This window comes from Pogoniulus pusillus, chromosome 6, assembly GCF_015220805.1.
Source record: "Pogoniulus pusillus isolate bPogPus1 chromosome 6, bPogPus1.pri, whole genome shotgun sequence".
NCBI classification, from domain to species: domain Eukaryota; kingdom Metazoa; phylum Chordata; class Aves; order Piciformes; family Lybiidae; genus Pogoniulus; species Pogoniulus pusillus.
In genome coordinates, this window is record NC_087269.1 from 12,622,467 (window position 1) to 12,642,285 (window position 19,819).

Genomic DNA, 19,819 nt, shown 5'->3' on the forward strand with positions numbered 1-19,819 from the left:
GGGGCTCCTTATGGCATCTAAGACTTGCTGTTTATCTGGCTGGGATCCTCCAGCCAGAGAGGCTGCTTGAGGCTTGATAGGATGAGGCCTAACTTGTCTGGGAACTGAGGGTAGAGGGCTGCAGGTGCTCCTGGTAAAGCCTTTGAACATGCCAAGTGCTGCAAGATGCAGTTGATCTCGGTTTCTAATTGAGCAGCCGAGCCACCAGCTGTTCTTATCTCTCTGAGCCCTCACTCCCCAGTCTGCCCCCTCACTTCCCAGGGTAGTTCAGAGTCACTGATAACCTGAAAATCAATGAAGCAGTCAGTCACTGAAGCAGTGAGTGTCATAGAAGAGCATAGAAGGAAACCAATTCTGATGCCAGGGGCAGGTTTAAGCAAGCAGTATCACATGCTGGGCAGTGAGCTTTGCATCAAGATGTTGGGGCTCCACACACTTGGCCTCCAGCCTTTTTCTCTTCCCTGTGCAGCTTTCCTTAGTCGTGCTGCACCTTCCTCCCCCCCTCCATATTTGAAATGTTGCTAAATGTGATGCATAGATGAAACAGCAGTGTTTCTGCTTTTGTTAGTCTCCACCTTGAAGCCGTTTGGATTCTCTCCCTCTTCCCCACACAAAGACTGTCTCAGACAGAGCAGGCATAAATATTTTTATCAGGCTTAAATTGCTTGAGCTGAAGTTAAAAGCAAAGGGAGAAGAGCAGCCTTTGTTATGGGAAGGCTGGACTGCCCTAGCAGGCAGTGCTACTGGTTTCACCTGTATGATTTAGTCTGATGAGGTGTGGGAATGCTCTGCCCGTATCACCCTTGGTGCTGTCAAGGCCAGGCTCCACCAGGCTTGGTCACTAAGCATCATTAACCGTGAGCCTTAATTGAGGTTAATGCTTAGCTTCATTTGATAGTGTGAACAGCTACAGTAGCAAAAGGACAGTTTTAATCAGGAGAACTTCCTCTGTGCAGGCTGAAAGTAGAGATGCAAATTCATGCAACTTGAAGGTGTTGTCACTTCCAGCTTTCATCCTGACTCTTCCAGAGGTTGATACTGCAGAGTTTGCTGAGGGAAGAGGTTATGTGTGTGCTCTCTGAGCTATTTGTGCATAACTACCTGGTGTAGCCCAGACAGTCAGTGTGATCCAGAATGAATTCTAGCTGATCCAGCCAGTCGTGGACTTGGAGATGTCTGGCCTAACCCCTTGTGCTAGCAGAGTTTTGGGGCAGGTAACCTTTGGCATGGGCGGCTGGGCATGAGACATTCTTCAAGGGTTCAAGATCTGGAGAGGAGAAGGACTCTGAGGAGACCTTATTGTGGCCTTCCAGTATCTTAAGGGGGCCTACAACAAAAATAGGGATTGACTTTTTAGGATGTCAGGTGGTGATAGGACTAGAGGGAGTGGAGCAAAACTAGAAGTGGGTAGATTCAGACTGGATGTTAGGAAGAGCTGGTGAGACACTGGAACAGATTGCTCAGAGAGGTGGTGGAAGCTCCATCCTTGGAAGTTTTGAAGGCCAGGCTGGATGTGGCTCTGAGCAACCTGATCTAGTGTGAAGTGTCCCTGCCCATGGCAGGAGGGGTGGAGCTGTATGATCCTTGAAGCCCTGATGATGATCCTTCCAGCCCTGACAATTCTATGAGGAGAGGCTGAGGGAGCTGGGGTTGTTCAGCCTGGAGAAGAGGAGGCTCAGGGGTGACCTCATTGCTGTCTACAACTACCTGAAGGGATATTGTAGCCAGGTGGGGGGTGGCCTCTTCTCCCAGGCAACCAGCAATAGAACAAGGGGACACAGTCTCAAGTTGTGCCGGGGTAGGTATAGGCTGGATGTTAGGAGGAAGTTCTTCCCAGAGAGAGTGATTGGCATTGGAATGGGCTGCCCAGGGAGGTGGTGGAGGCACCATCCCTGGAGGTGTTCAAGAAAAGACTGGATGAGGCACTTGGTGCCATGGTCTAGTTGACTGGATAGGACTGGGTGATAGGTTGGACTGGATGATCTTGGAGATCTCTTCCAACCTGGTTGATTGTATGATATGATATGATATGATACGATATGATATGATATGATATGATTCTGTGATCCTAAGGAAGCTGGCTTCTTTCAGCCATACACAGCTAAGAAGTCATCTGGTAACAGTAAAACATTTCATCTGCAAGGACAGAGGTCAATGTCATCCTGGTCAAGACTGCAAAAGGAGGCACCTGGCCTCTGGTCATGTTAATTTTAAGCCTGGAAAGCAGTCATGGTCTGCAAGAGCATGGCACAAAGGACAGGAACTCACCAGCAGTTCCTGCCCTGCCCCAGCAAACTTATGGAGCCCTTTGCAATGCAGGGCAAACCCAGTTTCTTTTTAAAATGTGCCCAGGCCAGGAGCTCACAGAATAACTGGGGCAGCCAGCTTTGGGCATCAATTCAGCTTTAATTCATTGCCTGCTGAATTAAAGAGTTAATGTAAATGTAAAAAGGAAAGAAAGGCCTGCAAACTGTCTCCAGAGCAGCATCTGCATGAAGGCATTCACCTCTGCATGTGCATGGGATCTAAAACCAGAACAGTTAGTAAATGTTACACAGGGAGGGGCACATAGCATTATCCTGAGCACCGTGTGAATTTTCTTGCTGCCTGGACAATGCGTCCCAGTCCTGTTCCCTTCTCTTGTTATTCCAGCCCCAGCCCTCTTGTTAAGGAAAGAGAACTGCATGCTGAAGGGCACAGTCCATGTGCAGGAAGTGCTCACATTGAGGAAATCTAGGTTCCTGCAGTCGAAAGCCAGCAGTTTGTTGTTCATTAATGATATAAGGCCCACTGAGATGGATCTGTATTGCATGCCCTGTGGAGGCACTGATGGCATTGCCAGAGATGTGCTCCTTCTTGCCCAGATGCTGGGACAGCAGGAACACTGTGGTACCTAAGCATGCTGAGGTGAGGCCAGGAAGGAGTTATTGCAGGGGAGAAAATTACAGCCCTAAGCTCCTTGTACACATACAGTTCCTCAGCATCTCTTTGTTTTCTGTGAAAAGCCTCATTCCCACAGCAGGATGAGTTGGTTTGTTAGGAATGAGATGACTGGGTTTGATCTGATTGATTAGTTATTTTAGTGATAGACTTTATTTCTGAGGCAGAACCTCCTCTCTCAAACACACCTTTGAGACATTAAAGCAGCTACATTAAGATGTCCCAGATGGAAGAAGAAATACCCCTGCTTGTCCATCTTGTCCTTCTGGTCTCCCTGTGCTGGGACTGAGGGGAGACATCGCTAGAAAGAGGGACTGGTGAGTTTGCTGTGTCTCAGCAGTGGGTGACCAACTCAGGTTGTCTTGCCCTGAGCAGGCACTTGGGATCTTGGTAGTGATGCCAGCCCTCCAGAAACAGAAATGCCACCTGCCAGATGGCAGACTTTAGCTGAGCACTCTCTGATCCAGACCTCTGGGAGCACACCCCAGCAATGGGACTGTGCTCCAGAGAGCTGGCCAATAAATTCTTTCATTGTGGTTCTCATGCCATAGAAAACTTTGTAAGCAGCAGAGACAATAACCACACCAAGCAGCACCAAAACATTACAGTAGTCTTGCTCATGCCAGGGAGCTGTGCAGGAGGTGAGATGTGGGACTGCCACTGGCCCATGGCTGTCTACAGCAAGCACTGAGACACCAAGTTCTGGGGTATGTCTCAGCCACATTGAGGAGCCACATTTCAAATAGGAGCAAGCTGGCTGCAAACACACTGTTTAAGGAGGTGCTTCAGGGAGATGGATTAAATCAAGCCCATGATGCTTACTAATGTCTTCCATAGATTCGTAGTGACATAAGTTCCAAAAATAAACACCCTGATGATTTTCAAACCACGGGGCTAAAGGAAACCCTTTCTAGTGTAGAGAGCTTTCTCTCTCTGCCTTTTTCTGGAGATCGCTGTCATCAGGCCTCCTTGGGGGCTGGGAGGATTTGCCACATCCTGATCCTGGTAGTGTCAAAAGGCAGGAAGAGCCTTGCCTGTAGTGCCTGCATAGAAGCACAAAACGCTGCAGGCTTGTGCCCACCCAGGTGCACACACCAGCACTGGCAGTGAAGACTGCCCTGACCTAAGCTGCATATGTGCGTACGCAGATGTGCGTAGTGTGGGAGAGCGTCAGGAGAGCACTGTCTGTGCCATTGCCGTGTCTGCAGCGTTAGCCTTACGTGGAGGGAAAGCAGTGCCCATCTCAAGTCCTGCTATTTTATACCTGAGGAGGTCCTGTCTGCTTTTTCCCTTTCTGTTCTGGAATGCTTTAAAGGAAGGGGGAAGGACGTGCACTCTCACAGCACACCAGCAGCATCACAGAGGGTTGATGGTAGCACGTGAAGGTTTTCAAAGTTCATTTGTAAGAGGATGCTTTCAGCCTCACCATCTGCTGACAAAGGCTTTTTGGAAAGCTTAGTTGATAACGTGGAGAAGCAGGCATGCACTTCGGAGTTGCTAGACTGTTTTCAGGACTAGAAAGGGTGCCCTAGTCTTTGTTTAAGTGGGGAGTTGATTTCTTCCTTCTTTTTGAGGGAATATACTTTGAATTGTGGGTCATTCTGCCTTTCTTCCAGGGAAGGAACTGCCATGCCTGTGGGAATCTTCCGGGTGTGCCTAGTGGTGATTACAGCTATTGTCAACCACCCGCTCCTCTTCCCCAAAGAGAATGGCACCGTTCCTGAGAACACGGAGGAAATCATCCAGAAGATGAAGGAGCGGGAGCAGAGCCTTCGGCTGGAGCAGTTGCGCCTGGAGCAGGAAATCGCAGACCAAGAAGCCAGACAGAAGACCGTGGAAAAGGCTTCACAGGTGGTGGAGGAAGGCCCAGAGGAAAAGGTCCGATGGGATATGTGGACTGCCCTTTCCATGGTTATCTTCCTGCTGATTGAGCTCTGGAGGCAGGACTTCCAGGAAGGAAATTGGCAGGACACAGGAGGAGAAGAAGATGACATGGCTGTCCTGGGGAAAGCATTTAAAGGAGTGTCCTTCCCTGACAAGGCTGTCTTGGCCAGCTTCTACGAGAAGCGCATCCTGGGTACCACTGGAGATATGGCCAGGATGCGGGAGATGGTGGAAGGCTTTGCAGATGACCTGCTGGAGGCCTTAAGGAGTGTTTGTAACCGGGATGCTGACATGGAAGTGGAGGACTGCATGGGTGTGGGGAGCATGTATGAGAACTGGCGAGTGCGCAAACCTTTTGTCTGTGATCTGATAGTGCCTTTTGCGCCTCCAGAGCCATATTGTTTTCGGTCGCAGATTTGGTGCTCTGGCAACTCTTTCCCTCCAGATGAACAAGGTTATGGCACTATCAAGGTGTGCAGGGCAGATAAGGATGTGGCAGGTTGCATATGCGACAAGACTAAACTAGGGGAAGATATGCTGTGCCTCCTTCATAGCCAAGCCAATACTACCAGACCCAGCAGTGAGATGGAAGACCTCCTGTGCTTCAAAAATACTCAATATCTAGATTCTGACCAAGTCATGAAGTGGTTCCAGATTGCAGTTACCAAGGCATGGAACAGAATCTCCCACAAGTATGAATTTGACCTCTCCTTCAGCCTCCTGGACTTGCCAGGAGCCCTGAAGATAAAATTTAGATCGGGAAAATCAATTGCCTTCAACCTTACCCCTGTGGTGCAGTATGAGAACTCTGATGTTTACTTCATCTCTCATTTCCCTCGCAGTGGTCTGGCAGCAGACCTTCCCTCCAGCACTCACTGGTTTCTCACCTTCGCAGTGTATGAGAGGAGGTTCATCCAACTGATCTCCAAAACTCTACCTGCCAATGCCTGCCACATCAGCTGCCTTCAAATCCTCTCCTTCCTCCATGGGAAGCAGTGCAGCCTCACAGGTCCGAGCGGGCTCACCAACTACCATCTGAAGACAGTGATGCTGCATCTCCTGCAGGCACGCCCCAGTCAGGACTGGGCCCCAGCAAAGTTGGAGGCTCGTCTACAGGACATGCTGAAATTTCTGGAGAAATGTTTGCATGAAAAGAAGCTCTACCACTTCTTCATTGGCAATGGGAAGGTACCGGAGGAGCTGGGCTTCCCCATCGTATTCCAGAGGGCTGAGCCTCTCAACCTTTTCCGTCCCTTCGTGCTGCACAGGGATGTTTACAGGAAAACAGTGGACACATTCCAAGAGATGCTCAGGAACATGTCTGCACTGATAAATGAGTATACAGTGCACATTCCTCATGCACACACCAATGGGATCCATAAGGAATCCTTTTAACCAAAGCTGGCAGAAGAACACCTGCTCTTCTATGCACAAGTCCTCAAGGCAGCTTTTTGAAGCTTCCTGGAGACAACTGACTTTGCCAGTACAACTTCTTGTCTGTAGCTGAACTGGTCCTGGGCTGTGGTTTCTTCAGTAGGGAAGAGGGGATGGGAGAAGGATAGTGAGAACCTGGAAGGTGTAGTATAAAAGTAAGTTTCTGCTCCACTGGTGTGCTGGCTGGGGTATATGCAGCTAAGAATATATTTTTCTATTGTGCCTCAGTCACACTACTGTGGTGGTGGTGAACAACAAATATGACTAATTTATTTAAATGCCTGCAATCCAAGTGGTGCTGGCAGCAGTATACTTAATTCCCTTTGGAAAGGGGAGATGAGAAAAGGGTAGAGGAAACAGAAACAGGACTTAAGGATTGCAGGAGCCTGTCTGCTTGCAGACAGTAGAAGCTCTGTGACCTATGCAAAGCACAACATAAGACACAGTGCTGGTATGTGGAACAGGAGGGTCATGCACAAGATCTGAAGTGGAGGGAGATTTTTAAGTCAACCACAGCTCTTTAATCAAAAGGGAACTCGTTATTTTTAAAAAGTCTTCTTGATAGGATTTGTAGCAATAATTTAAATGTCCTGTCCTGCAGAAATACCTCTGCAAACTGCACATCTCTTCTCCCTGAGGATGCTGTAGCAGAGCAGGCAGCAGTGTCTGTGTCTTCAGACCATTTAATTCTAGTTTTCAGTTTTCTTGCTGGTAACATGACTGCTGGGTTGTATTCCTGGCCACTTTCCATGGATAAATGGACAGGAACCTCTTTGCCATAGATAAATCAGAGAAGCACCGTTACTGACTTCTGGCATTTTTGTTTGTTTGTTTTCCTTACCTCCGGGCAGCAAGGCTGAGAGCAGCCAAGAAAGAAAAGACTACTACGGGCTTTGATTTCCTAAAGAAGCAGTTGTCCAAAATTGGCTTGTAATGAAGCCAATCTCAGCAGCCTGGTGGCAGGAGGGAACAGTCACTCTCCAGATGAGAGTGTGACTCTCCCAGCATGGTTTTGATGAGGCCAAGGCCTGCAGAGTGGTTCTGAGCTAGAGCCATCTTGCTAGGTGGTGCACGTGGTTAAAGATGCACATGTAGCAGGGCTTGGCAATGCTGCAACTGCCTTGTGTTCTATGATACATCCCTTCTGCTCCCAAATAGCCAAGCAAAAGCTACCTGTTTGCCTCCATGTAATGTCTCATCAGTCCTTTTGAGGACTGCTGCTCTGAATGAGGCTCAGAGGAGATGCTACTAGCAGACAGTAATTTGCTAAGCTAAGGGTGTGATGGGGAAGTGACAGCTTCTTTCAAGCCACAGGAGAATCTCAAGGCAACATGCTAAAAAACCTGATGCAGAAATGATTCTTGAAGTCCCTCAGGAAGCTGGATGTCAGTGCCACACCTACAGGGCTGCTCAGCCCTGGTGAGGGGTGGCTTTGTTGGAGGAGAGGGTTCAGCAGCTCCCCACCATCTTTCATGTACTTCATACAGGATCCAAGCTAGGGCCTCGATTCAGATCTGCTTTGTGCTGGTCCTGGAGGCCTGGCCTCCAGTGCTTAGGGCCCTTTCCTGCTGTATTCATACACTGGAATTTCCTGCAGTGTTTTACACTAGAGCTTCTCTGAATTCTGCTTACAAGAAGGTAGTTGTTCTGGGTGGTGAGACCCATCACAGATGACATTATTGTGACAGGTCCCTTTATATCAATCCTCTCTATCACATGCAGCAGAGAGAAGATTTAATCCTGTATCACTTCTAGGGACGGCATTCAGCATGGGGCTTATTATCGAGCCTATTGGTAAGCAAACTCTCCACAGATATCTCCTATCCTCCCACCTCCTGGTAAAAACCATTTCACCATCTCCTTGATGTCTGCTCTCGTCTGCCCTCTCCACCAGTGCAGGACATTTCATGCACAAAGAGAAGGTTGTAACTCCCATACCTGGTTTCAAAGCAAGCAGGTGGGGACAGGCAGCTCTGCTTGGACTGCGTAGCTTTTATCATCACAGCTATGGGGTGGTTAGGGAATATTTCTGAGCAGAAAGTATGGGATAGGAAGCAAAATGGGAGAGAAGAGGCTGGTGGGTAATGCCCTGCAGTAGGAGAGAATCTTGGATCATCTGTGCTGAAGCACTGACAGTGAGTGCCTGGGAGACTGCCAGTGCTGGCAGAGCAACAGGACAGGACTAATTGCTAACGCCACGGAGTGCTGTAAGTGCCTGGCTTTCATTAGCACAACCAAGCAAACCTTCCCTAGCAGGAAAGAGGGCAGGCATAATCTCAGGGGACGTAGCAAGCAGGTAGTGACAAGTAGAGGTACAGGGAGAGTAAGTGAATATGAGAGCCTGGAGGCTACATTGGAAGCCGTGTAAGTTGTTTGCAAACCCAAGCAATTTGCCATTTTAACATGCCCAGGTTTACTGCACAGTCCCTGTAGCAGATCCAGCTTTGCATGTGCTGCTGGCAGGCAGGTCACGCTAAGCAGTTGTGGTTGGAGCTGCTTCTAAATGTGTTCCCAGCCCAGCCAGAGAGAAATAAAAAATTCTCTGCTGTTTCCTGTCAGGAGTCTAAATTTAGACTGTCCAAAGAACAGAAACAAATTTGTGACCCAGGTCTCTCAGGAAATGACATTCAGGGTTGAAAAATAGCTTTTATGTAAGGTTGAGCAGGGAGAGGATGAGAAGAAAAGGCTGCTGAACAGAATAAGGTAACTCCCCTATTGAAATATCAGAACAAAGGTTTGTAACACCAGTCCTACGGGCTTGTAAGCATGCCTGAACCCGTCTTTACACAGCTCCAAGCACTGCTGTTCAGATTCAAAGGGAACCTAAACTGATAAATGAATTGAATCTTTTGTTACTGTGCCTGTTCTCCCTTAAACCCAAACTGACCCTGAAGCGTTCCCATGGGGTTTATCTGAACCCAAGCTGGAGCTGAACCAAGGAATTTATGTATTTCATTCCCCTGAAGGCAAATTGCTTGGCTTAATTTTCCTTCCAATGTGCTGATTTTGCCCTGAGCACCTTTTAAGACGTCTGTTCTGTGTATTTAGGCTATGAGGGAACCTACTCATACCTGTCCAGGTGAAGTGCTCTGTGATGAGCTGTGCTCCGGTGAGCTTCAGGGCAGAGATCTTCTTTGCAAGCCATATAGCAGGATATATACCAGAGGTATCTATCTGTCCCATTAGAGCGTGGGTGCACAGCATGGCCCTGAGTCAGTCCTCTGCAGTGGTGCAGGGAGGGCACATCATTCCTTGTCCTTCCTGTATTAAATCTTTGCTCTGTCAGGAAAAGGCTGCACTCACATTTCATAAAAAAGGTTCATAAGACAGTTTCAGGTCCATTAGCTGCCAGCCACTAAACATGTCTTAAGATGTTTTAGTGTTACCCATGTTTGGGTTTTGCCTTGAGTGAAATCTGGCTAGCCATTCCTTAGGAAGCAGCTTGAAAGGGTGGAAGTAGGAGCTCATGGATTAAAGCAAACAGTCTTCTTTTGAAGCCAGACAGCATGTGGCACATCTGTAACAGCCACACAACTTCTCTTTGGGGATGCCTGCATCTCCGTAAGAGCTTTCAAGGGAAGGTAAATGCCTGGCCTGAACTACTTTCTTTTGTCTCAGTGCTGCTCTTGCTATTTGCTGATGACCTCCTATTGCCTTCTGCCAATTTGCAAGCACTCCCTCCGCCCTCCACCTGTGGTTTTAATATTGTATTATAGGCTCTGTCGAAGCAATGGGATTAGTGATGGCTTGATAGCAGGCACTGATCTACAGCATAGCCTCAGGAGCTATTTGCCTTTAGGAAATCTCTGGGTCTAAGGTTATTAGTGCTGTTCAGGAGCTGAATGTCTTCTAAGGGGAACTGTTGGGAATTCAGTCTTTAGTATGTGGCAGCCTGGCTTCTCTCTCTCTGAGTTGCTCTCTATACAATTTTTATAGGGGTATAAAGACATCTTTTAACAAAAGGATCCAAAATTGTATCTAGTATTCAAGCACCAGGATTTGCTGCTTGTCCACCAGATGTTTTTAATGCAAAGCCTTTGCAACGTTTTTCTCTCTGGTGAATAACAAGATTTTACCCACCTGTAGCAGCTTAGCTGCTGGTGGTTGAGGGGTTAGCTCTCACAGAATCCTAGGCAGTAAACAGCTTTATTTATTACTTGTCTCTTTTGGGGGTTGTTTTTGTTTTCTTTAGGGTTGTATGTGTGTTTGTGTGTAATATGTTAGCTCAGAAGCAAATCTGTAGTGTGAAGATCAATCTTGGCAATGCAGCCGAGATGGGTAATAACACCAAAACTTCAAATGAAGGTCTTCCTTGATGGACAATGCTGTACTCCAACTGCTGCTTTCAGAGCAGGACACTGTTGAATTTGTAGAGATCTTCTCATGCAGCTTTATTTATAATAAAGGAAGTCTTGTACAAAATCTAAAATGTGAAGTCTGGTTTGTTTCTAGTTCCCCCAGAAATGTTTCTGAGAGAGAAGAATGGAGTGGACATACACTCAGGGCCACCCTAGCACAGTGAACCCAGTAGCAAGAGTTGTTGTGATTTCTGACTGCCTCTGGAAATGGCCTCAGATAAAATGCAGTGTGAACATAAAGTGGAGTAGCTACTACAGAATAATGCCAGGGATGTCAGACTTGCCAGGAATATGAATCCACAGGAATTTAGGATAATTACTCTGGATCTCCCTACTCAAAAACCACCCTTTTGTGGCAAGCCCTAAATGTTGCTAGTAGATGTTGCCCTTACTGGCTGAGCTAGAAATTCCCTGAATTTCCAGTTTGGCTAGAGGAATCCTCTTTACTTGCTTGTTCTACAACTATCCAAAGACAAGTTCCAGCAACCACCCACCACCACCACTTAACCTCCTGCCTAACCCCTTTTCCTAGTTTGAGGGAATGGCACCACCCTGGTAATGTGCTCTGAAAGGAAATGTAAAGCTAGGTATTAATTCAAATAATAAACCCATCACTGTTTCCTTGGCAACATGTCTTCCAGCCCCACAGAATGCTCTGCACACCTTTAATAAATACCTCTGCCTTCCAGCAATCACTGGGACTGAATCACCATTGAACAGGTCTGAGGAGCAGCTGGCTTATGAGTTACAGCACCAGTGTACCTAGCCCAGGGTTATAATTTCCCAGGGTCAACCATATGCTGCAGTGAGTTCTGTTAGCCCAGGATCATCAGCAGTCCTGGTTGTTTCAGTGTAGCTTTGCTGTTTGAAAAAAAAAAGAAGGTTTAACATCAGTATAAAATCCTTTTTTATAGGCCCATGCTATGGCCAGGTAGTAGGCATCAGATGCACAGAGAGAGAGAGAGGTCAATCCCAACCACTAGAGGTTGCTTTCAGCCTGCTCATCTAATGGTAAACCGGATTTCCTCCAGTCTTTGAACTGGATTTTTTCTTCAGAGATTCAAATTACTGTTATCCCCTTATTTCCAGACTTTCTTAAAGCCCTGGCTCCATCAGAAATGTAGCAGACTTGAGTTCTGCCATACAATTACGTTTACATTGCAGTCCAGAAATGTGCTTCCCATTTCTGGAGACAGTATTGATAGAGATGGACAAAAGTTGAGGTTACAACCACCCTGCAGCTCAAGCCTTAAAGGTGTGCTTTATGGCTGGATATCTGGCTAGCACACTTAGGCATAGCTCTATTTATGCTAGATTGTTTTTGAAGTTACAGGCCTGGGAAGTCATTCCCTCTCTGAGCAAAGGGACAAATTGTCCCAAGCCTGGCTGATGAGCACATAATTTGTATTGAGTAAACCTCTCAGTCTTGTCCTCTCAGTCCCTTCAATATGCAACTGTCTTTCACTTTTTATTAATAGCTGCACCCCATCAGCAAAAATAGGGTTTGTGCACTGAAAGCTCTGTGTTGTGGACCTGGAAACGGTCACATACCAGCCATACCCTCCAGCTGCTGCATGTTCCAGGTCTCTCTCCCATTCAACATTCAATTTCTTCTATAATCAACATTCTGAGAAGCAAATTCACAAGAAAAGGCTGCTTTTTGTTTTTCACTTGGATTTAGAAATCAGCACTCTCTATACCAGCTAGAGGCACCTCTAATCTCAGTTTTTATTACCACTTCAAAATAATCTCTGAGAAGATAAATAAATTTGTGCTGGTGTATTTGTGGCACTTTTTCAGCATGCTGAGAGTGAAGAGCTGAACATGAGGAAGTCACATGCAGAAGATCAAGACTGTCAGAAAAACCTCCAGTAGCTCCTGGCTTCTGATGCTGTCAGGCCTGTGTGGGAGGAGTACAAGATTAAAACAACTAAACAAATATCTTCACTGCCCTTGTTTAGTGGATGATCAGACCCTAAAGACCTGAGCATCTTTGCCTGTTTCAATGTTAAATGCTTTAGATGGCAGAATCTGGGGAGAGGTCCTAGATTTTTACAATTTCTCTTAGAGAAAGAATAAAAGTTAGATTTAACTCCTCCTCCCTAATTGTTCAATAAAATTCCTCTTTTGGCCATTAAAACCTTCAAGTAAGGTCTCATAAGATTTAATATGAAGACCTTTCTGGTTTTCACTTGTGTCTCTAAGCTTGTGGCTTCTCTCAGAAGGCACAGTAGCTGTCTGTTTTTCTGTGTTAGGGCCTGCAATCTGGCCCTGTAATGTTGCTGTGATACTGAGCATTGACTGTCCCTTCACTGGAAAACATCAACATTTTAAATGCTGGAGGCAAATAAAAGAACACAAGAATGGCAAGTGAGGTTAACTGGGAAAGTTTTCATTTTAATGAAACGCAGTTCGGAGCTCTTTCAGTTTCCCACAATTCCTGAACCATCTGAGTTTGCCAAAGTCCATCATTAATAACCCTCTCCAAGGCCTCTAAGGGGTAGTCATCTCTCTCAGATTAGTTCCTTTAGCCTTCAGTTGTTTCAGCTGCTTGATGTCTATTAGGAGCTCTCTGAAGCAGTTGTCCTGCCAAAATGCCCAAGCTGAGTCAAATCAGCATTTAGACAAATGTACCACAATAGATGCTCATAGCACATCTCTTCCATGTGATAAGTTGCTGTACCTGCTACAGTCTGGTCTTCCTCCTCTTCTCTGCATGAGTTCCCCCATGATATTTAAATTTAAATCAAGTTACACCTGTGTAGGACTTGAGAAAACTCACAAAGGTAGCTGATGAATGCAGGTCCAGACTGCATTCCTGGTCCCCCAGCACAATGGCAGACTTCACAGGATGGGTAACACTTGCTAATGCAGTTAGAAGCCTTTTCTATAAGAGCAAGGGAAAGTTCTCCTTCTCTGCACTGCCTGGATATGTAACTTATATTGGGCAATTCTTCAGGATTTGACATGAGTCATCTCTATCTCACATCCTTCCTGGTAATCAGATGCACAATTCTGATACTAAAGATGTGCAGGCCTTAGAAAAAAATGTTTATTCCACACGGGAATGCATTTCTACTTCCCAGTTTCTCTGCATATGTTTTGTTGCTGTCGTATCAGGGTGATGATTGAGTTGATACAAATTAGCACTTTTTAAGCGTTAAGCCATCCAGGGAGGCAGGCAGGACAGTAAAGCCAGGACAATAATTCACAGCTATTAATTTATCTAATGACTTTCACTACTCATGGAATATTCCACAAGCAAGGTCAGAATCTCCTTTGTTTCAAATAAGCAGAAATGTCTGTGCAATAAAAAAAACTAAGAGTAATTTCAAACAATATGGTGACCTACAGGCATGCTAACATGAATTTGGTCAGGTACCACAGGCTGGGAACACTGACCTCAATATGGGCTACTGCTCCAGATCTGCCTATTTGAGCAGGTTTCGTCTTCTCTGCTCAATGCTGTGTTATTACAGTTCTTTGCTTGCAGGTCTGAAACTTAACTCAGCCCCGTCCCCAGCTGTCACTGGCACAGTATCAGAAGTGTCTTCTTGTTATCCAGGTTCTATTTGTTAAGAAAGGGGATTTCTCAAAGTATTCAGTGGCTCCAAGCAAGCATGGAACACGTTGTACCTCTTCCAAGTAAAATTCCAGGCAGCCTTGCCTCTCTTTCCAAAATGGGTAATTTCTTTGTGGCAGTAAACCCAGGTTATTTTTAACCAGCTTCCTATGCAGTCACTGTGTGCCTGCATGAGGGGGGAGGAAGAGGATCTGGCTCTTCATCTTCTGCCAGGTAACTTTTGAACCTATCAAACAACTTTAACAAAATTTGGCAGAGCTGTAGAGAGCTCAGAAGTACTCTGCTCCAAAAATTAGAAGCAAGTAGGCAGATGGATAGAGGAGAGCAACTCTCCTAATGCTGAGAAATCACGCACAAGATATCTTGCTATCTCTTGTGAAGCAGAAGACAGTTGGTATGTACTCTTGTCTTTCTAGAGCTGGAGAAATAATACTATGAGGAAGCAGGGCTGTGTCACTTCAAGGCAAGGTTGGACATGGCACTTGGTGCCATGGTCTAGCCTTGAGCTCTGTGGTAAAGGGTTGGACTTGATGATCTGTGAGGTCTCTCCCAACCCTGATGATACTGTGATACTGTGATACTTCTGCTGCTCTCAAAACAATCTGCACAACTTACTAGCAGAGCCTTTACAAAAGAAGGAGGCAAATAGATATTCCACCTGAACAAGTCCATCTAACTGGGGGAACATTAACTCTGTTACAGTGTTCTCCAAAAGAAATTTCACTTTCTAGCTCTGTAAAACTTAGCAGTGTCATCTTGGACTCTTCAGATGCTAGAAGCAAAACCTTTGGCTGCAGAGGTTTGAGGAGCTCTGCAAAGTTTTTCAGTCACTGTTTGTAGAGATGCTGCCTTTGAATAACAGCATGGAGTTTTAAACCTATTCTTAACCTGTCTAGCTAAAGCCAGAGCTTATCCAAAACTTTTAGAGGGGGGAAAAATAAAGATCAGTATTTTCTGTCTTGAAGTTGAATCTCAGCTTTATTGATCTGTTCTGAGATGGAAGTGCAGGAGGTGCTGAGGTGAAAGATTTAAAGAAAAGCCCTCACCCTTTAAGCTTTTGAATACTTGTAAAATGTGTGACCGTGGCATTGTTTTAAAAACTCTGCACAAGAATGGCAAGTGAGTGACGTTCTTAAAAGTATCTTAGGTGCTCCGCGGGAAGCCTAGTTTAGGTGTGAAACGATCTTCAACTCCACCAACAGACCCAATCATGAAGAATCTCAACTTCACAACTTAATTATGTGTAAGGAGTCAAAGGTAAATTTGTTTGTATTGTGCTGCTTTCAGAAATGCCAGGACACATAAAATGTCTCTGGAAATCCCACTTCTGCAGGCAGTCTAGCACTCAGGATCCAAGGCAGTGCAGCACAAGCCCTACGAGGAGAGGCTGAGGGAGCTGGGATTGTTTAGCCTGGAGAAGAGGAGGCTCAGGGGTGACCTTATTGCTGTCTACAACTACCTGAAGGGTGGTTGTGGCCAGGAGGAGGTTGCTCTCTTCTCTCAGGTGGCCAGGGCCAGAACGAGAGGACACAGCCTCAGGCTGTGCCAGGGGAAATTTAGGCTCGAGGTGAGGAGAAAGTTCTTCACTGAGAGAGTCATTGGACACTGGAATGGGCTGCCCGGGAAGGTGGTGGAGTCACCGTCCCTGGAGCTGTTCAAGGCAGGATTGGACGTGGCACTTGGTGCCATGGTCTAGCCTTGAGCTCTGTGGTAAAGGGTTGGACTTGATGATCTGTGAGGTCTCTTCCAACCCTGATGATACTGTGATACTGATACTGTAAACCACACTGTTCACAGCCTGAGTCATCCTTCAGTTCACCTTCCCAGGTGCAGCAAGGGAGAAATTCATTATATTGCTCTTAACCTTGTCTCGCTCTCTAGCCCTCTGCTGGGAATCAAACAGTGCAGAGGTATTGCCCAAATCCACAGGGAAATAGATAGTACTTCGCATTCTAACATGTTCCAGGTTTCAGTCCTGCCAGCTTGCAACAGGCAGGGCAACCCTGGACGGTCTTGTGCCTGTATGCGGCAGCGATGCAGGGCGGCGCTGCCCAGCCGCTGTCACCCAGGAGTTCCCACGGGACATCGCCGTCAGCGCCCTGGTGTTCCTGCCAGCTCACCTCAGGGTATCACACCGTGGCAGTGCAAGGAGGCTCCTGCATGCAACACCACGTAGAGCAAGGCTAGTTCACATACAAATGGCTCCACTGACTTCCTCCAGGCAGAGCCATACCTGGCGTAGCTTTGGAGGTGAAAAGTTTGATCCACAGCGGAGGCAAGACCAGCACAACACACAAAGCATGTGAAAAGGAATTCAGAGGCAGCAAGCCTGTAGGTTTGAAGGCATGGGTTACCTCAGAGCTGCCTTCTCACAAGGAGAGACAGCTGATTAATCATTGTGCCTTAGCTGTGATGAGCAAGAGACAGACTTCTGCTTCCAAGCCTAAACACGCATGGAAAAGGAATTGTGTGGTGAATGTAGAGGGGGGAAACAGCCACACTCACGCTTGCAGACTGGCTCAGAATGTTGCCTTTCAGAGCTCCCTTGTGAGGGTGGCTTGAGTGACAGGAGGAAAGGCACAAGAGCATGCTTCAGGGAGATGGAAATGTATGCAGAGAGGTGCAGAAAGAACAGCATTAAGCCTTGATGGTCCTCATTGATTCTCCAGGTGGACTGAAGTGGACAGCTTTTCCCCAAGCCCTCCCTACGCCTCTGCTTTGCAGCCACATAGGTGACTCATGCAAATGGTTTGTGGCTTACAGGAAACCCTGTCTGCTCCCCACTCAGCTTGTGGCTGTTCGGTGCCCCTTTATTGGCTCCGTTTTCCCTGGAGATGTTTTTTTTCTTTCCCCTTACCTTTGCAGACATGCTGTGGTTCTCACAGGCTGCCTCCTCACAGCTGTGCCTTTCACAGCCGTCTTCTGAACAGGCTCAGTACATTGGTCTCTGAATACAAGCTGCATTCTAACTCCTGGTGGGCTCAAATATAATGTTAGTACACACTGCTAAGCAGCTGTCACACTCCACCCCAGACACAGCTGCATCTCCCTGACAAGATTTAGAAGAGTTTTAGGTGGGAAAAAGCCAAACAACATATGTGGCATTACTAATTTACTCGGATAAACCAGTTAACTGCCAGCCCTCTTAGCTTTCAACCAGCAGTAGAAAAGATTGCTTCCATCTTAAAGAAATTGGGGATGGTTTAATAGACTTGTATCTGATCTCCTCACTGTAAAGAGACTCCAGTTTTATTGGCCATTCTCAAGTGAAATCAATGTCCAAGGAACAGAGTGGTGAAAATGGAGCTACTAGCAGAGAAAGGCAAGATAAGAAACAGCCAGTTCTCAAACCTTGAGAATGAAGGGGAGCATGACAGATGCCACAACAGTGAATACCTGGGGTGAGCAGGCCCAGATGTAACACTGTGCCAACAACATGTGCCTAGCATGTGTGCACACACAGCCAGACAGTTCTGATGAAGACAGACAGATGTTAAATGAAGTATGGCAGGAAGCTAAGATTAAGTGAAATACAGCAAGAAGCTGAGATTTTCTTTTCTCTTCTTTTTCAGTTGATGAAAAAAAGAAAAGCAAGAAAGCCACAAGCATCTATAAGCCACAAGTGTTTCTTCCATCACTTTTCAAACCAGTATCTCCAGCTACTACCCATTTCAGCACAAGAATCAGAGATGTTTCTAACACTTCCCTGAACAGATACTTCTCAAAAACTTACCCAAGCAAGTACCTTCTGTCATAACCCCAGTTCCATTTACCCAAGTTCCCACTCAACTGACCCAAATCACAGAAAATTCCCAACTCCAATAGCCTGGGATCCCCATTGCTCCCCCCATCTTGGCTCCCTGCTACCTTGCTCTTACCTTCAATGTAAGTGATAATAAAATGATAAAAAAGAGGGTGAACTACCTCTTCCATTAGGGTACCAACAATCATCTCAAAGACATCAGTCAAAATATAGGGACATGCTACACATACAGGACAGAACAAGGCCAGTGTCTTGCTTATCTCAATTTTTTTTTGTTCCCTCCTTTTTATTTTTTAAACTCTACTGAGAGCAGTTATATTTGGTCCCAACCCAAAGAAAACCACCAACCCAACCAAAGCCAAGCCAAAATATTTCAAAGCACCCCCACCGCCACAATATGGAGTTGATGGTGAGTAAATACAGTACTTGCTGTACAGTTTGATCCACAGAAGCTCTTAAAGCTCTCAGAGCTGCTCACCTGCTCAATCCTTTCATTGTTGACTTCAACAGTTTTTGTCTCTGTTGCCCAAAACTGAAGAGATGTGTTTTCTTGACCGTTTTAATACAATATACCCTTTGCAGCCATCCAATGTGAAAGGAGAGAGCCAGTCCACTCCACATAACTTTTCCTGACTTTCAAAGACTGGGACAAATGTTGCATATTCATTACCACATTAAAAACACTTTGCCTGAGGCCTGCGTTTCTTGGTGTGCTGTAATGAGTTCAGGACCCCAGCTGTCTGCCTGGGGAGTTGGAACACCAATATTTAATAGTAAATTATAAAGGAGAAGATTTCATTTTACTTTTTTTGCTGAAGTGGCATACTTATAATGATATACTCTGTAGCCACTAAAGATGGAGAGAGTGCACATCATCCTGCTTAGAAAACACAGTCTCTAGTCTGGCCCCAGCCAGTTCAGTTTTTTTGATGCTGGTCTCTGCTCTTAACCCATTATTGAATCTCCCTAATGCCACAACTCTCACTCACATGCAATAATACACTGGAGCAAACTCCAACGTTTCCAGCATGTTTATTGAAGCCAACTTAGAGCCTACTATACTAACAGTTTTAACAAGTCCCACACAAAGCAGAGCAGCCAATAAAACCAGAATGTTCTGCAGTTAATCCTTGGAAGTTTGCCAGAGATCCTACCAACACCATTTCAGGACTGTAACTTGACCGAACTCAAATCCTGCTTTCATCTAATAAAATGACATAGATCCACATTCTGATAACACACCTCATAGCTTTATGCATCCTCTGGGTTTTCTAATGACAATCTGTGAAACATGGGCAGCATCAGAGCTAGACTAGAAAATTTTTTTAAAGAATCTAAACATTCTGAGAGGTTAGAGCAATTAGTATCAGTTGGAAAAATACTGATTGCTCTGTATTGCTCTAAGTAGTGCTAGATGTCTTTAAAAGCCACAAAGGGGGAAAGCTGCAGTGTGAATCAAAGCTGCTAAGAGCTTAAACAATTCCCTCAAATCACTAACAGACCAAGCTCCTGCTCAAAATGCCTTTTCCTCATCAAATGTCTTATCTGCTGTCCCAATCAGTTATACAAGCATGCATCTCCTCAGAGTTTATGTGCTGGGGTAAAACATACTAAAAGGTAAAAAAAAGTTAGTCCACTTTTCCTCTACAAAAGCTCTGAGACACTCAGTGCCTCGGTTACTAGGAAAACCACACCACACTTCTGCTATGCTACCTTGCCTCATTGCAATGGGAGACAGATGGGAAGAGTCTTTCATATCTCCTGTCAACTGCATCAGCACAACGGGAACCACAGTCCTGTCCTCCTTGAACATAGTGCTTTGCCCGAGTTCTGCATGCCTCTTCCCTGGAATTATGG

General features: G+C 46.0%; 1 protein-coding gene across 2 annotated transcripts in view; it reads left to right on the top strand.

Moving 5' to 3' along the window:
- ITPRIP (inositol 1,4,5-trisphosphate receptor interacting protein) overlaps positions 1-18,655 on the top strand; it is a 35,794-nt gene extending 17,139 nt beyond the window's left edge. The window contains exon 3 of one of the 2 annotated variants that reach the window (XR_010302524.1): positions 17,772-18,655. Coding sequence is in view for 1 of the 2 variants with exons in the window: in XM_064144434.1 (XP_064000504.1) it covers positions 4,570-6,219 (1,650 nt within the window). In the remaining variant the exon portion in view is untranslated. Of the gene's footprint in view, positions 1-4,556; positions 8,376-17,771 lie in introns of those variants that run through there. The other variant, XM_064144434.1, reaches the window with a different exon arrangement.
- Positions 18,656-19,819: the final 1,164 nt, after the last annotated feature.